Consider the following 18,793-nt stretch of genomic DNA (forward strand, 5'->3'; position numbering starts at 1 on the left):
TTTTCTATGTTCTATTTTTTCTATTTTCTGTTTTCTTATACTATGTCTAACGTGTTACTTTTTGTTTCTTAGTTACTTTATTGATAATGTCATCATCATCATTTTCCCTTTCTTCCGCTTTTATTGTCTTGTTAGTTTTCCTTTTTGAAGCTGTTGCTTTTGCATTTTTTTTGGTCTTTGCTTCATATTTTTTCAAATGCTCCAGCCTTTCTTTTTGTCCTGCTGTTGATAGTTGATCTCTTTTCTCGATATATTCTGCATCGTCAACCAGTTTTCCCTCGAGCCACTCTAAAAGCTTGATTTCCTCTCCGTATATCTCATCTGTTTCGTTTTTTTCAATTGGTGTTTCCAACACAATGGGAATATTTTGCAATCTTTTGCAATTGGCAATGGCTCTGAATACCTCCAACCCTAAAAATCCTTGGCCTAGTTTCTGATGCAAGTCTCTGTTGGCACCAAGAGGTGCTTTTGAATCGTTTAAATGTATCGCGCTGAGATATTCTGCACCTATGAGATCATCGAAATTTTGCAAAAAGTCCTCTAGTTTGGTAGCATCCAGTATATCATACCCTGCAGCAAACGAGTGACAAGTGTCTAAACAAACACCAACTCTGGATTTATCCTCAATCATATCAATGACGTCTTTAATGTCTTGCAAGTTGGAGCCGATCAAGTTGCCATGACCAGCCATGTTTTCAAGTACTATTTTTACAAAGTTTGTTTCTTTAATTGCGCGGTTGATGTTTGTAGCTAGTCGAGTCAATGCTTCCTCATGGTTGCCGTCTAAGCTTGAACCAGGGTGGAAATTGTATAAACCGATATTGAGCAACTCGCATCTTTTTAAATCATCGACAAATGAAACGTAGGCCTTCTCGGCTTTCTCAAAATCGGGGTTTCCCAAATTTAACAAGTATGAGCCATGGGGTAATATATCTGTGCGTGGATTGTAGTTATGCGTGGAGCACAACTCGTGAAACTTTTTGACATCATCTGGGTTGTATTCTGGAGACACCCACTTTCTTGGTGATTTGAGAAACAAGGCAAAGCTATTAGCACCAATATCCCTAGCGTTGGTCACTGCGTTATAAACACCACCAGAAGCTCCAACGTGAGCACCAAATTTGAATTTGGTGGTTAAATTGCGTTCATACTTGGGCGTAAATTCAACCTTTACTTTCGGCGCCTTGCTAATAGAGTTTGGTGAGTTAGTCAATTAGTTATTTAAACACAGGTACACAGGCAGAGTAGTACTAGTAGTAGTAAGACTAGTAGTGGTAGTATTAGTAGTAATAGTACTAGTACTAGTGCTAGGGCACATACACTTTTGGTGGCATTGTGATTAATGATGTTTTAGCTGCTGTTTTGCAAAGTCTATCATTTAAACCACGCGTAAATTCATCATCATATTTTTTTATTTTTTTTGGTTCTTCAATTGCATTCTGAGGGAAAGTGTTGATTGTGTGATTGTGTGAAAACAAAGACCACAAAGCCGCACAAAACACGGCACCGCCCGTATTCACGTCGAATTCTTTTTTTTCTCTTGTTCTTCTTCTTTTTCTGTATATTTCCTATCTTGGCTAATTGCACGTGAGGACTAGTGCCTTGTAGGTCGTGCACATTCTCCTTCTCAATACACAAGACTCTCTCTCTATCTTTTTGTTTGCTTCTTCCTATTCTTTTTTGTAAGAATTTTCTTAATGGATGGAATCAAAAACAAGAACCTAAAATTGAAAGATCAAAACCTGTCATATTTCGAATATTTGAATCAAGTTCTTTTTTTCTTCCTTTTCTTGTTTTTTTTTTGGATAAATTCTCCACCACCTTTTCAAAAATTATTTATTGTTGTTGTTGTTGTTGCTGTTGTTGTTGTCTAAAATCATATGTTTCGAGTGCCAGTAACTAATGTGCGGAATTTAATGGTAGCTTTGTAATCCATATTTATTGTGAGTTTGTTGCCTATATTGCTATCTACAATTGTTAGTGTTAGTAAAGGTGTTGTTGGTGTGTGTACCAACACAGTTTTTTTGTTATCTTTCTTCTCATACCTGCTTACGTAACACAAACACTACGATGATTAGGTAGCACCTGCTGAATATAGATAATAGAAAAAAAAAAATTTAACAAGAGAAAAAAAAAAGAAAAAGAACAACAAAAGACGAACAATATTTATACAGAGATATTGCAAATTTGACTTCTGGCTGTAGATATATATCAACAACCACAGTTTTTACAAAAAAAAAAAAAAACAACATACACCGTCATTCCATTAGGTTTTATTTATTTATTTTTCTTTCTTTTTCGTCATCTTCCCTTACTTCCTCTCTCTTACACACACAGACAAACACACAGACAAACACACAGACACTCACACAGACACACTCTATCTCTCTGTTATCACACAGCTCAATACTTTTACTTATTTTCTCAGCTGAACCTCCTTCGAATGGCATCTTCGCTAATGAATGTACGACTTAGTATACTCCGATATATACACGCATTCCTCATACCAGATAGTTCGCTCCACGCAAGGCAGAAATGGATTTTGGGCCTTATCAATTTAGCCACTGTTGTTATCTTTTGGGTGCTCTCGAGCTTTCTAGTCAACGCCATGGTGGAGGATGATGAATATAGAAAACCATTTTTTATTACATGGACGAACACGAGTTGTTTCAGTTTATACATTATTCCATACTTGAGACTAAAGAATATGTCATTGAAACAATTCATGACAAAAATGAGAAGAGGTTGGAGATATAGTCGAGTTTCAGATAAACAAAGAGGAGCAAAAGCTGGAACTGGAGCTGGAACCGGTGAGGAAAGCATTAGCGGGTCTGTTAGAAGTAGCAGTCCATACGGATCAGACGATAACGAAAACAATAACATCTCGACGATGAATGTGATTGAAGACGAAGAGAATGATGTCGAGTCGAATTTGATTAGCGTCAAATCAAGGCCATCCACGCTAGACGGTACTTGCAGCGAAGCTTTTGCTAATGAGGATTCCACAGAAGATGGTATACTTGATGTGGGTATATTTGAGACTTTCCAATTATCGCTACTGTTTATCATCCTCTGGTTTACAGCAAACTTGGTCACCAACGCATCACTTTCCTACACTTCAGTGGCATCACAGACCATCTTATCATCTACATCGTCATTCTTTACGCTAATCATTGGGTTTTTAAAATCTGTTGAGAAAGTAAGTCAGAGCAAAGTATTGGGCATTTTACTCAGCTTTGCTGGTGTTTTGATAGTGACCAAGGCTGATACTACGGCTACTTCCTCCAATCCCATAGATACAAACCCAAACGCAGACCCAAACAAATCGACATTGGTCATCATATGGGGCAACTTACTCGCCTTGGCAGGTGCCCTCATCTACGGCATTTATACAATCCTACTAAAACAAAAAATCACAATTCCAAACTCACACAAGGAAAGAAACTTGAATACACATTTGTTCTTTGGCTTTGTCGGACTCATATGCTTCTTAGGGCTCTGGCCTATCTTGATAATTTTACATTTCACAGGGGTAGAAGAGTTTGAACTTCCACCAACTTTGTTAATGACAGAATTGCTTATAATCAATGCAGGCATTACATTTATAAGTGACTTTTGTTGGTGTAATGCTGTGCTTTTGACTAGTCCGTTAACAGTGACTGTTGGTCTTTCAATGACTATTCCGCTCGCTATGATCGGAGATTGGGTGTTTAAAGGTTTCCAACTAAATTTAGTATACATCTTTGGTGCTGTAATTGTCACAACTGGCTTTTTGATTATTAATAAAGAAGAAGAGGATGATTTTGTTATAGATGAACTTTGATAGATATAAAGACTTGATTTACATAAATGGAAGCTCTAGTATTTTATGTATTGTTTTTTTTGTTTTTGTTTTTATTTTGCTTCCTTCTTTCCTTCCTTTCTTCCTTTCTCTCTAATAATATACGTGCATTCTTCTAGCCGAGTTAGAGAAACCAAAAGAGATTCATAGAGAACACACACACACACACAAATATATATATATATATATATATATATGTATGTTTATAAAGTTATTTATGTTTGGAATGGACGTGTTAATTGAGTTATCTGTCCACCTCATAAACCTTTTCTTTTCTTTTCCTGGTTTTTTTTTTCTCCCACTTTTGCGATTCATTTTAAATATCGATTTAGTCTCTTGAAAATACAAACGCGGTACCAATCGATACTTGCAAATTCTAAACTTTTTTGTTTGTTATAGTTTGGTTTCCCAGTACAACACCATTCTTGAACTTTTTCTTCTCTAGTTTTCTCCTTCCTTCTTGTTCAATTAAAAATGCTCAGGCAATGGGTTTTATACTTGGTATACACTCTCTTCACATTCCTTCTTCAGTCTACATGTGTAATTGCTACTGGTAAACGACTAACCCAACTAGCAGTTGAAAATAATATGGCCGACCCTCACTTGGGATACATTATTCCCATAGCAAACAGTGATATCTCGATCCTTGATGGTAAAAGGGATTACTACACTTTAATTACTATCACTTCAACAAATCCACAACATGGGTGTTTACTATGTCAAGAGATCACTCCAGTTCTCGCTAAAGTCTCCAAATTATGGCATGCAGATTATTCAGCGTCCAATTTCCTACATTTTGTCACTGTGGACTTGAATGACGATACAAACAAACCGATTTTTAGGAGTTTGAATGTGGGAACTGTGCCGCATATATGGATGGTGCCGCCAAGCTCTGTCAATGAAAATCGTGAAAATCGTGAAAGTGGTGAAAGTGATGAGGAAAACAGGACCAAGTTTGACTTTCATTCTGTTCCCTTTGATGAATTTGCTATACCTAAAGGCTCACAGCATCAACAAGTCTTGGCGCTTGCAAAATTCATAGGACACCATACACAACATACTTTGATGATCAGAGATGAAAACGCCATGGAAAAGTTTATTAAGACATTTATCGTCGTGTTTTCCGTGGTTGTATTGATAAAGAAAAAGGGACCCGAGATGATCACAAGTGTCCCCAAAAGAATGGTTATATGCTTCCTTGCAATCATTGCTATACTTCTATTTACAGCCGGGTATCAATTTACTGTACAGAATCAAGTGCCTTTTATTGCAAAGTCAAACAAGGGCGAAGTAGTGTTTATTTCTGGTGGGATGCAGTATCAATTTGCGGTGGAAGTGGCGATTGTGGCAAGTACATATGCAGCGATGGCTACGACTACGTTGCTGTTGATAAATTTAGGACAATACCAAGTCAATGAGAAAAGTATTATTAAAGTGGAAAAATTGAGGATAGGGCTAATTATTGTGCATTGCTTAATAATATATGTGTTGTATAGTTGCTTGACTAGTCTCATGATGAAGAAAAATAGTGGATATCCATATGAATTGAGCAGGTTGTTCTAATACAAATTTTGAAGAGAGAGAAAAAGAAAAAGAAAAGTAGCATATATAAGAATTTACGTTTGAAAGCAATTATTGAATGTTTCACAGCATTGGTATCAGCTAGATTGAATGAAAAGAAATAACTAATACAGTATGATAGGAAGGAAACGACGGAACGAAGAAAGGAACAAAATACTGATTGTGAAATGCAACTTATTCCGCGTCGCGTGCACTCTATTTGTGTGGAAATAGAAATGAAAAAAAAAAAAAAAAATAAAGAAATCAAAAAATCAAAAGATTAGAAACAATATCACCAACAAAGTCTCATAAACCGCCGTTGAGACTAAATTCCGCCGCAAAGTTTCTACATTCATTTGTTGTATCTATCCACATACTTTTTAGATATATCTACCATTGTATTATATATTTATATACATATCTACTAACAACCATTTTTTATTTTATTGCGGATTCCTTTTTATTTTTATATATAGGAAAATAAAAACATTTTTGGGCGGTACAGTTATTTTATATATAATTTTCAAATTTCAAACAAGATGGTAAAACGACCGATCACTGATTATTTCAGCACAGTCACCATCACCAGAAAGAAACCGCGGCCTGAGGAATTGGCTCTGCATATAAAGGTAACAGAACCTAATGTAAATTCTGACAAAGAAACAAATGGCGAGAAACTAGAGGATGATGAGAATTTAAAGTACAAAGACTTTTGCAAAGAGTACAAGTTCAACAAAACCAACTGGGTAAATGGTTTAACATTAGACCAGAGGGAAACTTTACAGTTGGAAATTGAGAAATTGCATATAACTTGGTTAGCAGCTTTGCACCAGGAACTCACAAAACCCTATTTTATTAAATTGAAGAAATTTTTGGCATCACAAACTTTGCAAAAAAAAGTGATTTTTCCTAAGCAAGAGGATATTTACTCGTGGTCGAAGCTAACTCCATTGCCCACTATTAAGTGCCTCATTTTGGGGCAAGATCCATACCACAACTACAATCAGGCACATGGGCTAGCATTTTCGGTGCTTGAACCAACGCGGCCACCGCCTTCATTGGTCAATATATACAAGACTCTTGCCATTGATATTCCCGAATTTGTGGTCCCCAACTATAAAAGTAATAATACTGGTGGTGGAAATTTATCAAAGTGGGCTGAGAACGGTGTATTGATGCTCAACGCAGTTCTTACTGTTGAGGCACACAAGGCTAATAGTCATGCGAAACAAGGGTGGGAACAGTTTACTGAAGAAGTGATAAAACAAGCAATTAGGTATCATTGCAATAGCGAGAGCAGAGTCAATGGCGGTTTCGTAATAATGGCATGGGGCTCACCTGCTCAAAAGAGAGTAGAGAACATCTTTCGGAAAATGGATAAAGGCGATAAGGAAAAGTTTTTGGTACTTCAAACGGTGCACCCGTCACCTTTATCCGCTCATCGTGGGTTTTTCCAGCTGCAAGTGTTTAAAAGATGTAATGATTGGTTAAAAGAACACGATCGCGATGTTATCGATTGGAACGCACTTGCTGAAAAAGAAATAATTGAAGAAGGGCCGAAGAAGGAAGGATGAAATGGTAGATGAATAGGTTTAGATTCTACGGCAATTGATTCCATAAAGCAAGTTGCTTCATGTTTTTTCTCAGTACTTTTGTGTAGAGTAGAGTAGAGTAATTGTGTAGTAAGTTTTTTTTGAGAGTATTCAATGGTATTTTGCAGGATCACAATTGGAAAAGCATTTCTTGTATATTTGGATGATATCACGTAAATATTTGTTGTTTTTTTTTTCTCCTACACAATATTACATAATATATTACATAAGAATTAGTACACGCTAATGTTGCGACCTTCATTTTGTGTCTACTTTCCAGGTGCTATTTGTTTACAATGTTTAATTCTCTGAATCTATATGAATATATATATTTATATATATACCAAAAGGAAAAAGAAAAAGAAAAAGAAAAAAAAAAACAGAGAAAAAAAAAGGTAGAAAAAAAAAAACAGAAAAAGAACGAAGGAGGGAAATTTAAAAGATAAGCACAAGCTACTTCGATTTTCAACTTGTTTCAAGCTTATAACTTTGTTTTGTTTTGTATTGTTTTAGTTTAGTTTAGTTTATTTTCACAAATCGTATGCCATTGTCTTCATAATCTACTTTACTTTTATACTTGTCAAAAAATTCAAAATGGTTAGAAATTCAAGAAGTGATGGAGCTTCGGTATTGGCAAACACACCATCAACAACAACAATGCCTTCAAGTACGCAAAATCAGGTTAGTGAAATCGAAGAGACACTGGAGGAAAGGAGGAAACGGTTTTTGCTTGAAGTTGATGCAAAGCATGCATATGCTAATGATAAAGACGATGCAACAAAGCGTTTTCAATATTTATTAGGATTAAGTCCGATATTTAGGAAATTCATTGACCTTAATGCTTCTAAGGATCCCGAGTTTAAAAAGCGTGTTCGAGAAATAGATTTTCAACAGTCATTTAAAGAGTCCTCCTCAAAGAGCAAGAGAAGGAAAAATTCATCCAGAAGACGCAAAACTGAAAAGGAAGAGGATGCTGAATTATTACACGATGAAGAGAATGAGGATGATGAGGAACATCAACATACTATCATAACCGAGTCCCCCTCTTATGTCAAAGAAGGTAAACTACGGGAGTATCAGATTGAAGGTCTCAATTGGCTTATATCACTAAATGAGAATAGATTAAGTGGTATTCTTGCTGATGAGATGGGTCTTGGAAAAACTTTGCAAACCATTTCTTTTTTGGGTTATTTACGTTACATCAAGCATGTTGATGGTCCATTCATTATCATTGTTCCCAAATCTACCTTGGATAATTGGAGAAGAGAATTTTCAAAGTGGACGCCAGATGTCAAAGTTGTTGTTTTACAAGGCGACAAAGAGCAAAGAAACGATATCATCCAAAACCAACTATATACTGCACAATTTGATGTCTTGATTACTTCGTTTGAAATGGTTTTGAGGGAAAAAAGCGCTTTGAAAAAGTTTAGGTGGGAATATATTGTTGTTGATGAAGCCCACAGGATCAAAAATGAACAAAGCTCGCTATCACAAATAATTCGATTGTTCTACTCAAGAAATCGTTTGTTGATAACGGGAACTCCTCTCCAGAACAATCTACATGAGCTATGGGCTCTTTTGAATTTCTTGTTACCGGATGTGTTTGGGGACTCAGAGCAATTTGACGAAACTTTTGACCGACAAAACGGGAATTCTGAGCTCGATGAGAAAGCCAAACAAGAAGAACAGGATAAGGTTATCCAAGAATTGCATCAACTTTTGAGTCCTTTTTTACTTCGACGTGTTAAGGCAGACGTTGAAAAATCGTTGCTTCCAAAAATCGAATCGAATGTCTACACTAGAATGACAGATATGCAACTAGAATGGTACAAGAAGCTATTAGAGAAAGATATAGATGCAGTCAACGGCGTTGTAGGTAAGCGGGAGGGTAAGACAAGGCTCTTGAATATTGTGATGCAATTAAGGAAATGTTGCAACCATCCATATTTATTTGATGGCGCAGAGCCAGGTCCGCCATATACAACCGATGAACACCTTATCGATAATTCTGGTAAGATGATTATTTTGGACAAAATGTTGAAAAAATTTCAAAAAGAAGGCAGTCGAGTACTCATTTTCTCGCAAATGTCAAGGGTGTTGGACATACTTGAGGACTATTGCTACTTTAGGGATTACGAGTACTGTCGTATTGATGGATCTACATCTCATGAAGATAGAATAGAGGCAATTGACGAGTACAATGCCCCTGATTCTGCCAAATTTGTTTTTCTTTTAACCACGCGTGCTGGGGGATTGGGTATTAATTTGACTTCTGCCGATATCGTTATCTTATATGACTCTGATTGGAACCCGCAGGCAGATTTGCAGGCTATGGACAGAGCACATAGAATTGGCCAAAAGAAGCAAGTCAAGGTCTACAGATTTGTTACTGAGAATGCCATTGAGGAGAAGGTACTCGAAAGAGCTGCACAGAAGTTGAGGCTAGATCAACTAGTAATTCAACAAGGACGACTGGCTAATGCCAACAACAATGTGGGGAATTCCAAGGACGATTTGATTGAGATGATTCAACATGGTGCTCAGAAAGTGTTCGAAGGTGGTAAGAATAAAGGGGAGGAAGATGCTATAGAGGATGACATTGACAAAATCTTGGAAAGAGGAATGGAAAAGACCAAAAAAATGAATGAAAAATTCAATAAATTGGGTCTTGAAGATCTACAAAACTTCACCTCTGATGGATCGGCATATCAATGGAATGGTAAGGACTTTGCAAAGAAAGAAACCAGTGGTTTGGGCTTTAGCTGGATCAATCCTTCAAAAAGAGTGAGAAAAGAACAGACTTATTCAGTGGACAATTATTACAAAGATGTGTTGAAAGCCCCGCCAGCTGTACCTAAAGAAAAAGTACAGAAACAAATCGTGGTAAAACCTAAAGCTCCCAAACAATATACAGCCCAAGACCATCAGTTTTTTCCACCAGGGTTGGTGAGTTTACTTGAAAGAGAACAGTTGGCATATAAGAAGGAAATTAAATTCAAGTATTCACTTGATGATTTTGGAGATTCGGATGAAGAGTTTCTAGTCGAAGAAGAGAAAGACGAGCTTTCTCGAGAACAGAAAAGAAAACAAGAGCAGAAAAAAATTGACAATGTGGAGCCATTGACCGAAGAAGAGATCCAACTCAAGGACAAACTACTTGCAGAATCGTTTTATAACTGGTCTCGACGAGACTTTACAAATTTTATTCATGCAACGGCAAAATACGGACGAGACGCTTATGCCAAAATCTCCAAAGCTTTGGGCAGAAACACAGCCGGTTCCGCGGCCAAGACACGACTGGAAGTGGAGAGATATGCACAGACATTTTGGGAGAAATACAAGCAGATTGATGGCTACGAAAAGTATATTAATCAAATTGAGACACTGGAGAAGAAAAGAGAAAAGTTGCAAAATCAGCAGAATATACTAGTGTCCAAAATTGAAAGTTTGCAAGACCCAAGGGAGGATTTAGCAATTGTTTACCCACCAAATAATTCTAAGAGGGTGTACTCAAAAAGTGAAGACAAGTTTCTTCTCAACTGTGTTTACAAATTTGGTATATTCGACGAAAAATTGAATAACAGGATTAAGCAAGAAATTTTCGATTCGGAGATGTTCAAATTTGACTGGTACTTTCAATCGAGAACACCACAAGAATTGGGAAGGAGGGTTAATACATTATTGCTTGCTTTATCAAGGGAGGTTGATGGTCCGGCGTCTACTCATAAAACCAGGAAAAAAATCGACGTTTCTGCTAGCAGTTCTCGAGTTGGATCCACGGAACCAAGTACAATAGTGGAGAAACGGCCAGCCTCCGAAGTCTCCGAAGTGCTGCCGATAATCAAGAAACTCAAATCATAATAGTTTATTTCTTTTCCTTATACAGTTTTCGCAATAGCTAAACTTACAAGTACAGGTACAGTTATAGGTGCAGGTACAATTTCAAATACAAGTACTTTTGGCTTTTATTTTTGTTCTTTAAATAAGAAGTTTTTTTATATTTTATAAATTTTGATAATTTCATCTCCCAATGTGTTCCTAGTATCCCCCTTTTTTTTTCCCTCCATTTTTTTCCCATTCGTTACTGATTACCTGCCACCCATCCTTTACAGTTTCTCAAATTCAGGGTCTGAGTTGTGCTCCGTCGGCGGCGTCAGGGCACCGTCCGCATTTAGACTATTTCTCATTGGGCTATGTGGACTCTCCTCGCGTATGTTATTCAAAGGGCTTGTAGATTTCGAGCAATCATTGTAGTATTCAAGAGTCATGCCATTATCTCCGCGAAGATATTCTGGTCTTATTGTTGCTTCAACGGTTGAAATATAATAAGGCACTTTATTAGCTGTCCAACTAACGGACATGAGATCGCTCATTTCTTCTTTAACGACGCTAAGGTAGTCAAAAACTGTGTCAAACTGAGCCCTGTATCTAGGGCTAATAAAGTTTCGAAGACTGATTATTTTTGTACCAGGTTTCAAACCAAGAAGTAACTTTCCAACTGACGCATTAAGCTCGCCATCGAATAAATAATTGTTGATTATGAGCACGTCGCATTCTAAACAGTCACGTCGAACTTGCTCGTTTGCAACAAAGGACTGGCTCAATGCAAATTTCAAATCTAACTCTCTAATTCCTAAAATCGCCAAGTGTCTTCTTATAAGGTTGTCTTGAAGCTTAGTGAGCTTTGATGCATGTTTCATCAACTCACATCCACCGCTTATTGCGCCAAACTCTAACGCCGCTTGAAATGTGGTATTTCCCACTCCCGAACCTAAATCATAAAATTTCTGTCCAGGCTTGAGCCCAACTTTCTCCAAAACTTCACTCGTGAACGAAGGAAGTAGTTCCCCGTATACCTCTGCAGTAAAAGCTTTGTAGGATCGAAGCTTTCGTGAATCCGTCGATACAACCCGAGCATATACCCTGCATAAAATTTGATGAACTGCATATCGAGAAATACTGGATTTTAATTGTAGTCTAGTAAAGAAATCCAGAATATAATTTCTGGGTCTATGGCGACTAGTAGCCTCTGAAATGTTTAGCGGTGGCTCAACATTATTTATTGATATATCAGCTGCATCGTCAATAATAATCTCCTTTGTCTCGTTTTGATTGTTGTCAAGGTTCTTCTTGTTCTCATTTTCATCACCGGTTTCCTTTTTGTACTTGATTTCTAAACCTTCCTTTATGATTTCAACTGGTTGGTAAAAAGGGCTAGTAATTTCAAAGCAGATTTCTCCATAAAATGTCTCTAAATCCAAATCATCTAATTGAGGATTTTTTATTTCACTTATATTGAGGCATTCTTTTGCATTTGCATTTATGTCGACGTTTCTATTCAACACCTTTTCAACCGATGCAGTGTTGGGAGAAAGATATAGCATTAACAAGTTCCACTTGTCCACAACGAACATAAATTCTGCAAAATCATTTTCTTCAACAGCTCGCTCAAGCTTCTGGCAATAACCTGTGATGATTTCCTTAATATTCTCTGAATGTGAAAAATACAAAGCATAATGCAAAAGAAAAATTTTCATGATTTCGTGCACCGGGTCCAACTCGTTATCCTTTGGCTCGGCAAGGATGTACAGTTCGTAGTGCTCTGGATATAACAAAAACCTCACTTTTACTGCATGTGAGTGATTGGGATTTCCATTTTTATTTGAATATTGCGGAAACGAAATTGGCATATCCCGATAACATTTTTCGTGGCTTCCAATTACATGTGCACCTAATTCATCTATATATGGTATTGTGTCATCATCCCGAGTCATTGAGTCCTTTGGATCTTTCTCTTTATTATCCACCTCTTTTTCATCTTGATCCTGGAAATTTAGCTCGGGAACTCGTGGGAAATCCGAATAAAATTCTTTGACAAAAAACTTTCGACCGTGAAGATCAACTAAAGTATCAGAATTTATGTCTGGTGGATCAAAAGGCGATATGTGCTCAGATGTTTCCTCCTCTTCCTCCACCTCTTCTTCTTCTTCATCTTCTTCTTCCTCTTCTTTCTCTCCTTCCTCCTCTTCTGATTCCATTCCAATATTCATTCCCAGCGTTAGTTTTGAATGTAAATCAGAGTCTTCATATTCAGTCACTCCAGGAACTTTCGCAAGCGAGGTCAACTTACGCCTTTTATATGTCCGTTTTGTTGTTTTCTGTTGTTTCGATTTTGATTTTGATTTTGATTTTGATTTTAAATTTTTTTTCTTCTTTTCTCTTTCTTCTTTCAACTTCTTACGCAATTCATTCTTCTTTTCTTGTCTATTTCTAGTCTTTTTGACAACTTTAGTTTCAGGTGTATAGAATGTTGCAGGAATAATTTTACGCTTTACCCCTTCCTTCAATATTTGTCTATCACCGGTTACTGATTGAAAGTGTTTTGTTGCCTCGATTAGTTTTTCCAACGCCATTTTAGAAACTCGCTGATCAGTTTTATGCTCAGATGGTTTAGGTTTGGGAGGATTCTTTGCTCTTTGCTCGAGTCTCTCAAGACGTTTCCGTTCTTTTTCTTGCTCTCGTTCAAGCTTCCTTTCAGCTCGAGCTTGTTTCTCTTCTTCTGTCAAAACTTTTTTTGCAACTTTAATATTCTGAGCCGATTCTGCCAATCTCTGCAATTCGTCAAAATCAACTGCCTTGCTTCGCCTTGAAGCGCGCCTTGATGTAGTTAATGCCATTCCAGACTCGTATATGAGCTTTTCGGTTTTGTTTTTGAAAGTTACTTGCCTACTACAAGCATACGAAAGTCTTTTGTACCAATTTGCAATGCAGGACTCAGAACGCAATGGGAACTCGTGCAAAATTTCCTCATACTGTTTTCCCAAAGTGATAAACTCTCTCATTGTTTTCTTTTCGCCGCCTGTTAGTTCATTTTCATTAGTATTCAAATTATTGTCTTTTATATAATCGGCAATTTCCAGAATATTGTACTGCGGGAAATACTCTGTAAGCGTTTTAAGCGTCAAGTCGCTTTGCACGCAAGACTTGAGAAGTGCAAATTCCGTTTTATTTTTTTGCATGAATTCATTAAATGCACTTTTATCACTATTATCATAGAATTCAGGACTTGCTCTCCTAGAAAAGTTCTTCAAAATTTCTTCTCGCGACGAATGATCTCCATTAAAAGAGGAGTGCGAATGGCTAAGTAATTCCTCTATCGATGCTCTTGAACGAAGAAAGCACTCTTCATATACGTTTTCTTGCCTATGCTTGATTAATTCAAGCTCTTTAATTGACATCGGATATGCATAATTTTTTGTAGAAAGCTTTAAATCTCTAATTAAGTCGTTAGAGTCCATTTGAGGGAATTGTTTGGTAAGCCCTGTCTTTGTTAGGTCCTGATGCAGTATTGAGATTACCTTCTCAATATCCTTGTTATTCCAATTCAAGCGTTTGAAGATGTCGGTGATCATCGATAAATCTTTTTGAGTTTTCTCTGCAAGGTCATTATCTCGAAATTGCTCTTTGGAGTTATAAAATAGTTGATAAACATATATCTTTTCTTTAGCAACTAGACTTGCATCCTTATTATCAATTACATCATTCGATATACTGATTGCTTGCTTTATTACATCTCGCCAATGATACTGTTTGAAATTATTCACAATATCAGACATGCTTAGAGTCAGCAGTATCAACTGTTGTTTGAGCAACTCCAAATCGGTTGTCAGCCAATTTGAAAATGAAGAAGAAGAAGAAGAAGAAGATGATGATGATGATGATGATGATGATGGTGGTGGGGATGAACGGATTTGATTATCACCGGAATGCAGAGTCAATTCTTGAGTTTCTTGAGTCATCGCAGTAAAGCTTTCCAGTGGGTGATACATCATGTTTGTATTTGGGTGAAGGGGGGATGTTGGGTCGGAAAAATTTCAAGTTAGAAGTACTTTTAATGTAAAAGAATGATCTGTCACCACCAATAAATAATAACAAACTTGATTCACGCACAAATTTAGACTAGCCCCAACAAATTCTGGTGATGTGAACTCCTAAGAAGTGGCCAGACTATAAGATTCTTCAATCAGATCTGTCGATGCAAGTTAGTTCAAGTTTTGACTTTTTTGCTTTAAAATTACAATAATATGAATATTTACAGTTTTCATTTATTTATGTTTTTTGGAGGGGGAACTCAGAGTAGAAAAAAAAAAAAAAAAGAAAAGAAACAGGAATTACATTTTTGTGTTGAAATGATAAATGTCAAATTACGCGTTTTGATTATGTTCACGTGATTCTATTTTAACAAAAAGAGAAACGCAACAGAGTATCATAACATTGATGCATTATAAAAAGAGTCACATATGTTTTCAAGCGGCCCTTGTATTCAGTTGTACTTCTTTACACATAGATCCCTGTATGAACCACTTATAGAAGTCAAAGGAATGAAAGAAAAAGAAGAAGAAGTAGTACTAGTAAAAGAAGAAGAAGAAGAAGAAGAGGCACAAGAAAGAAAAAAAAAAACAGGACAGAACAAAAAAAGAAAAGAAGACCAAAAAAATAGAAACCAACGTTCTCCAAATGTCTATACGTTATAATTTACTGGCTCTAAATCCGTTTAATCGAAACTTGAGATCTTTGTAGATCTTTGTTTCTGGCTTCCAATGTTCAAAGATCTCGTATAATTCATGGATCTCTTCGGCCCCATTTCGACCCAATCTATTACATGCGATTCCTCGAGATTCTTCTCGATATTCATGCTCGTCGTTGTCGCCGTCGTCATATGCTGCTCTATTAATGGCATCCGGCCAGTTCTTCTCTACGTTGAACAAGAACCCTCTTAAGCACCACGGCAAAATGTACGGATTAGTGCCGATCTTACCCACGTTGTACTCTTTAATGTATACTTGATTTGACACTGGTAGTTCACTATTTTCGAAATTGTCATAGTCTATAGTCCCTTCGTGTGGGATCACCAAATCATCAGTGTCAAGAAAGAACTTGATCCCTAAATCATAAACCTTACCATCGTTATATATCTTAGAATGTCCGCCAGCAGTCATTGGACCAGCCAACGAAGTGCTCAACTCCTTTATCACGTTATTATCGAAAAACCCCAAGTTCAACAAATTTGTGCACATGGAGACCAACTTTTCAACAAATTTAGGCGTAAATGACGAATAGTCAATGTAACATGCTCGATAAATATTAGGATGGAAAATATGGGACGCTAGTGCTGAATAAAGAGGAACCAATTGATCATTTATCGAGCCAATAAAACAAATTTTGACATTGACATTGATTATAGTCTGAATCGATTCCTTGTAGACAACCGATTGGGTACTGTCAAATTTAGTTAGCTCAAATAGCTCGTTTAATGAATCGTGCTCAATTGTCGAGTACGCCTTCATGAAAAAAGTCTTGTCTGCTCCATAAAATGGCCCATTATTAATTCCAGCCATCCCTAACAAACCAATCCGCTTGTCTATTGGAGACCTCAATATACCCATACGTATAAGTCTTGCCAATAGTATTATTGAAACTACGCATCCCTGTGAGTGCGATGCAATAAAAATAAAGTCGGCATTATTCAACTCAGCTTCCCATTTTTGCAAAATCTCTGTAAAAAAATTAACCCTGTCAAATATCTTACCCTCTTTTTCCAATGCAATTTTTTGGATACTGATTTCTGATTTTTCGTCACTTATCAAATTGTTTTCTACGCAGTATCGGATAACGGCTTTCTCGGCTTCATTCGCAAACTTTAATGAAGTACCTTGTGGAGCTCCAATCAAAGGACGAATCATCTTTGTGGGGAAAAAACCGTGCACACCAATGATTAATATCTTTTTGATCTTCTTTAATGGTCCAGCTTTGTAATTCACAATTTCTGCATTCAAAGCACGATGCAAAGCCCTCTTCTTGTTCCCCTTGTTGTTGATCAATATATTTCCCATTGCATCATTTGTAACTGAAATTGAATTTGGGTCCAGTTGATCATCTTCATATTGTGTTGGTTCAGACTGCTGTTGCGGCAGACCCACCTCTGTATAATATTTGTTGAAACTGGGCAAGCATGCACGCTTGTGCAAAGGCAATATTGCCAAAGACTTTCCGTAAAGCTTGTATGACTTTTCGTAAAGTAATCCCATCTCGTTTTCAACTTTACTGGTCTTGCTCGCTTGGTTTTCGGTACTGTCGGGAATGGTTCCAGCTGAGAATCCAAACTTTGTCGAAATCTGATTAAGAAAATGTTTCCAATTATTCAAGTCTGTGCGAATAGTTTGACTAGCGTTATTTTGATTTGAGGTGGATGAATTGTGAAAGAAAATGCCTTCATGCGCAGCAGGGAGACAACCATCCCAATCTGGAACTATAGTGTTTTCTTTCAAATCCTCATTTTTGCGAGTGTTTATTTTTTTAAACTGAGAGTTTTTGTCATGTGGTTTATACAAAACAGCATCATCTCCTTTTTGTTGAGAGGGAGTGCGTTTGTTATCATCAATTAATTCTTGTTTGAGAGGTAATGGTGCCGTCGAATTTACTATAGTGTTTGCAACAATCAAAGCTGTTTCTCTTTTGTTCGCCTCCTTGCTCGTATCCTTATTTTGAGAAGACTCGGAGTTTGTATCAGTGTTTTGTAAATTGCTATAGTTGTTGTTAGTGTTGTTGTTAGTGTTAGTGTCGTTGTTGTTGTTAGTGTTAGTGTCGTTGTTGTTTTTAGTGTTGTTGTTGTTGTTAGTGTTGTTGTTGTTGTTAGTGTTTATACCTACACCTGTATTGTCGTGATTTGGGTTTGTAACATTTCTGTTGTTGCCACTCCATAACCAACTAAGGCCCCTTTTACCGCTGTTTGTATCCTTTACATGATCATCTACTTCATCTCCACTATCATCTTCAACTACATCATCGCCACTTGTACCCTCGACTTCGTCATCGTCAAACGTACTGTGCTCGTCGTCAACATCATTTCTCGTATGCTCCTCCTCTATATTTTCCTCTTCTCCTTTTCCATTTCCATTTCCATTTCCTTTTAATGACCATATAGAAGTACCTTGGTCTTTTTTCCAACCGAGCCAGCTCGTAGAACTTTTGGCCGCGTTAGGCGATAAAGCAGGTTTTTTGTTCTCCAGATTGGCTAGACCCAGATATTTCTGCAGCAGTAACGGCAATTGCTGTTGTTTCTGTTGTGGCATTTGCCCGGCAAATTCCGCATTCTTGTTCTTTTTGGAGGGCGACATCTTATTCTGTACTGAGATATCACTAGTTCGTTTGCTACGAGGCGAAACCATGGTGGCGGTTTTAGTGGTGTCGACGGCCGTCTCGTTGTGGTTACTGTTGTTATTCTTATTATTATCAGTATTATTATCAGTATTATTATTATTATTTTCAATGCTGGTGGTGGATGTTGTAGAAGGATTTGGCTCTTGTTCAGGCTTGGTTTCGTCCAATCTATTCCAAAAGCCAAATAAAGTGCTTGTGATATTAGACATTTTTATGCGGGGTAGTGTCGGTTGCCTTAATTAGTTTCTCCTTAAGAAAAAGAAATAGCTAGCAGTAGAAGTGGTGGTAAAAGCAACGGTGGTGGAGAACCTACTTCGGAATACGGTGTATTCAAAACGTTACTTAATAGCTATTTTACTTGTTTGTCGTTCTAAAAATTTTGCTTGTTTGTCCCAAAGTTGTTGTTGGAAATAAAGAAAAGGAAAAGAATATGTTATATGTTGTAGTATATTTCGAAACTAGTGTGCATGCAAAGGTAGGTAGCAAAAACTGAACAGATAAATACTTATTTTGGAAATATCTTTCTTTTAATTTTTTTCTTTTTTGCTTGTAATTTCCAGTTTCTAGTTTCTAAATTTTT

At 36.9% G+C, this 18,793-nt stretch overlaps 7 protein-coding genes across 7 annotated transcripts; 4 read left to right on the forward strand and 3 right to left on the reverse strand. All coding sequences in view use genetic code 12, as the record gives it.

Moving 5' to 3' along the window:
- Positions 1–46: 46 nt before the first annotated feature.
- Positions 47–1,334, reverse strand: APN1 (DNA-(apurinic or apyrimidinic site) lyase; the record flags this gene model as incomplete). The annotated part of the gene is made up of 2 exons (XM_001526092.2): positions 47–1,187; positions 1,321–1,334. The coding sequence occupies 2 exons, from the start codon at positions 1,332–1,334 to the stop codon at positions 47–49; spliced, it is 1,155 nt and encodes a 384-aa protein (XP_001526142.2).
- A 1,124-nt stretch (positions 1,335–2,458) lies between these two features.
- PVL30_003550 (uncharacterized protein) lies at positions 2,459–3,823 on the forward strand (the record flags this gene model as incomplete). Its single annotated transcript, XM_001526093.2, has 1 exon — positions 2,459–3,823. One exon carries the CDS (start codon positions 2,459–2,461, stop codon positions 3,821–3,823), a length of 1,365 nt encoding a protein of 454 aa, XP_001526143.2.
- A 606-nt stretch (positions 3,824–4,429) lies between these two features.
- Positions 4,430–5,390, forward strand: OST6 (ER oligosaccharyltransferase complex subunit; the record flags this gene model as incomplete). The annotated part of the gene is made up of 3 exons (XM_061119492.1): positions 4,430–5,192; positions 5,241–5,264; positions 5,371–5,390. 3 exons carry the CDS (start codon positions 4,430–4,432, stop codon positions 5,388–5,390), a joined length of 807 nt encoding a protein of 268 aa, XP_060975475.1.
- Positions 5,391–5,940: 550 nt separating this feature from the next.
- On the forward strand, positions 5,941–6,975 carry UNG1 (uracil DNA glycosylase; the record flags this gene model as incomplete). The annotated part of the gene is made up of 1 exon (XM_001526095.1): positions 5,941–6,975. One exon carries the CDS (start codon positions 5,941–5,943, stop codon positions 6,973–6,975), a length of 1,035 nt encoding a protein of 344 aa, XP_001526145.2.
- Positions 6,976–7,587: 612 nt separating this feature from the next.
- Positions 7,588–10,854, forward strand: ISW2 (chromatin remodeling complex Adenosinetriphosphatase; the record flags this gene model as incomplete). The annotated part of the gene is made up of 1 exon (XM_001526096.1): positions 7,588–10,854. The coding sequence occupies one exon, from the start codon at positions 7,588–7,590 to the stop codon at positions 10,852–10,854; it is 3,267 nt and encodes a 1,088-aa protein (XP_001526146.2).
- A 245-nt stretch (positions 10,855–11,099) lies between these two features.
- On the reverse strand, positions 11,100–14,825 carry DOT1 (Nucleosomal histone H3-Lys79 methylase; the record flags this gene model as incomplete). The annotated part of the gene is made up of 1 exon (XM_001526097.1): positions 11,100–14,825. The coding sequence occupies one exon, from the start codon at positions 14,823–14,825 to the stop codon at positions 11,100–11,102; it is 3,726 nt and encodes a 1,241-aa protein (XP_001526147.2).
- A 696-nt stretch (positions 14,826–15,521) lies between these two features.
- On the reverse strand, positions 15,522–18,422 carry PVL30_003555 (uncharacterized protein; the record flags this gene model as incomplete). The annotated part of the gene is made up of 1 exon (XM_001526098.1): positions 15,522–18,422. The coding sequence occupies one exon, from the start codon at positions 18,420–18,422 to the stop codon at positions 15,522–15,524; it is 2,901 nt and encodes a 966-aa protein (XP_001526148.2).
- Between the last annotated feature and the right edge of the window lie 371 nt (positions 18,423–18,793).

The sequence above is a fragment of the Lodderomyces elongisporus genome, chromosome 4 (assembly GCF_030384665.1).
Source record: "Lodderomyces elongisporus chromosome 4, complete sequence".
Taxonomy (NCBI): domain Eukaryota; kingdom Fungi; phylum Ascomycota; class Pichiomycetes; order Serinales; family Debaryomycetaceae; genus Lodderomyces; species Lodderomyces elongisporus.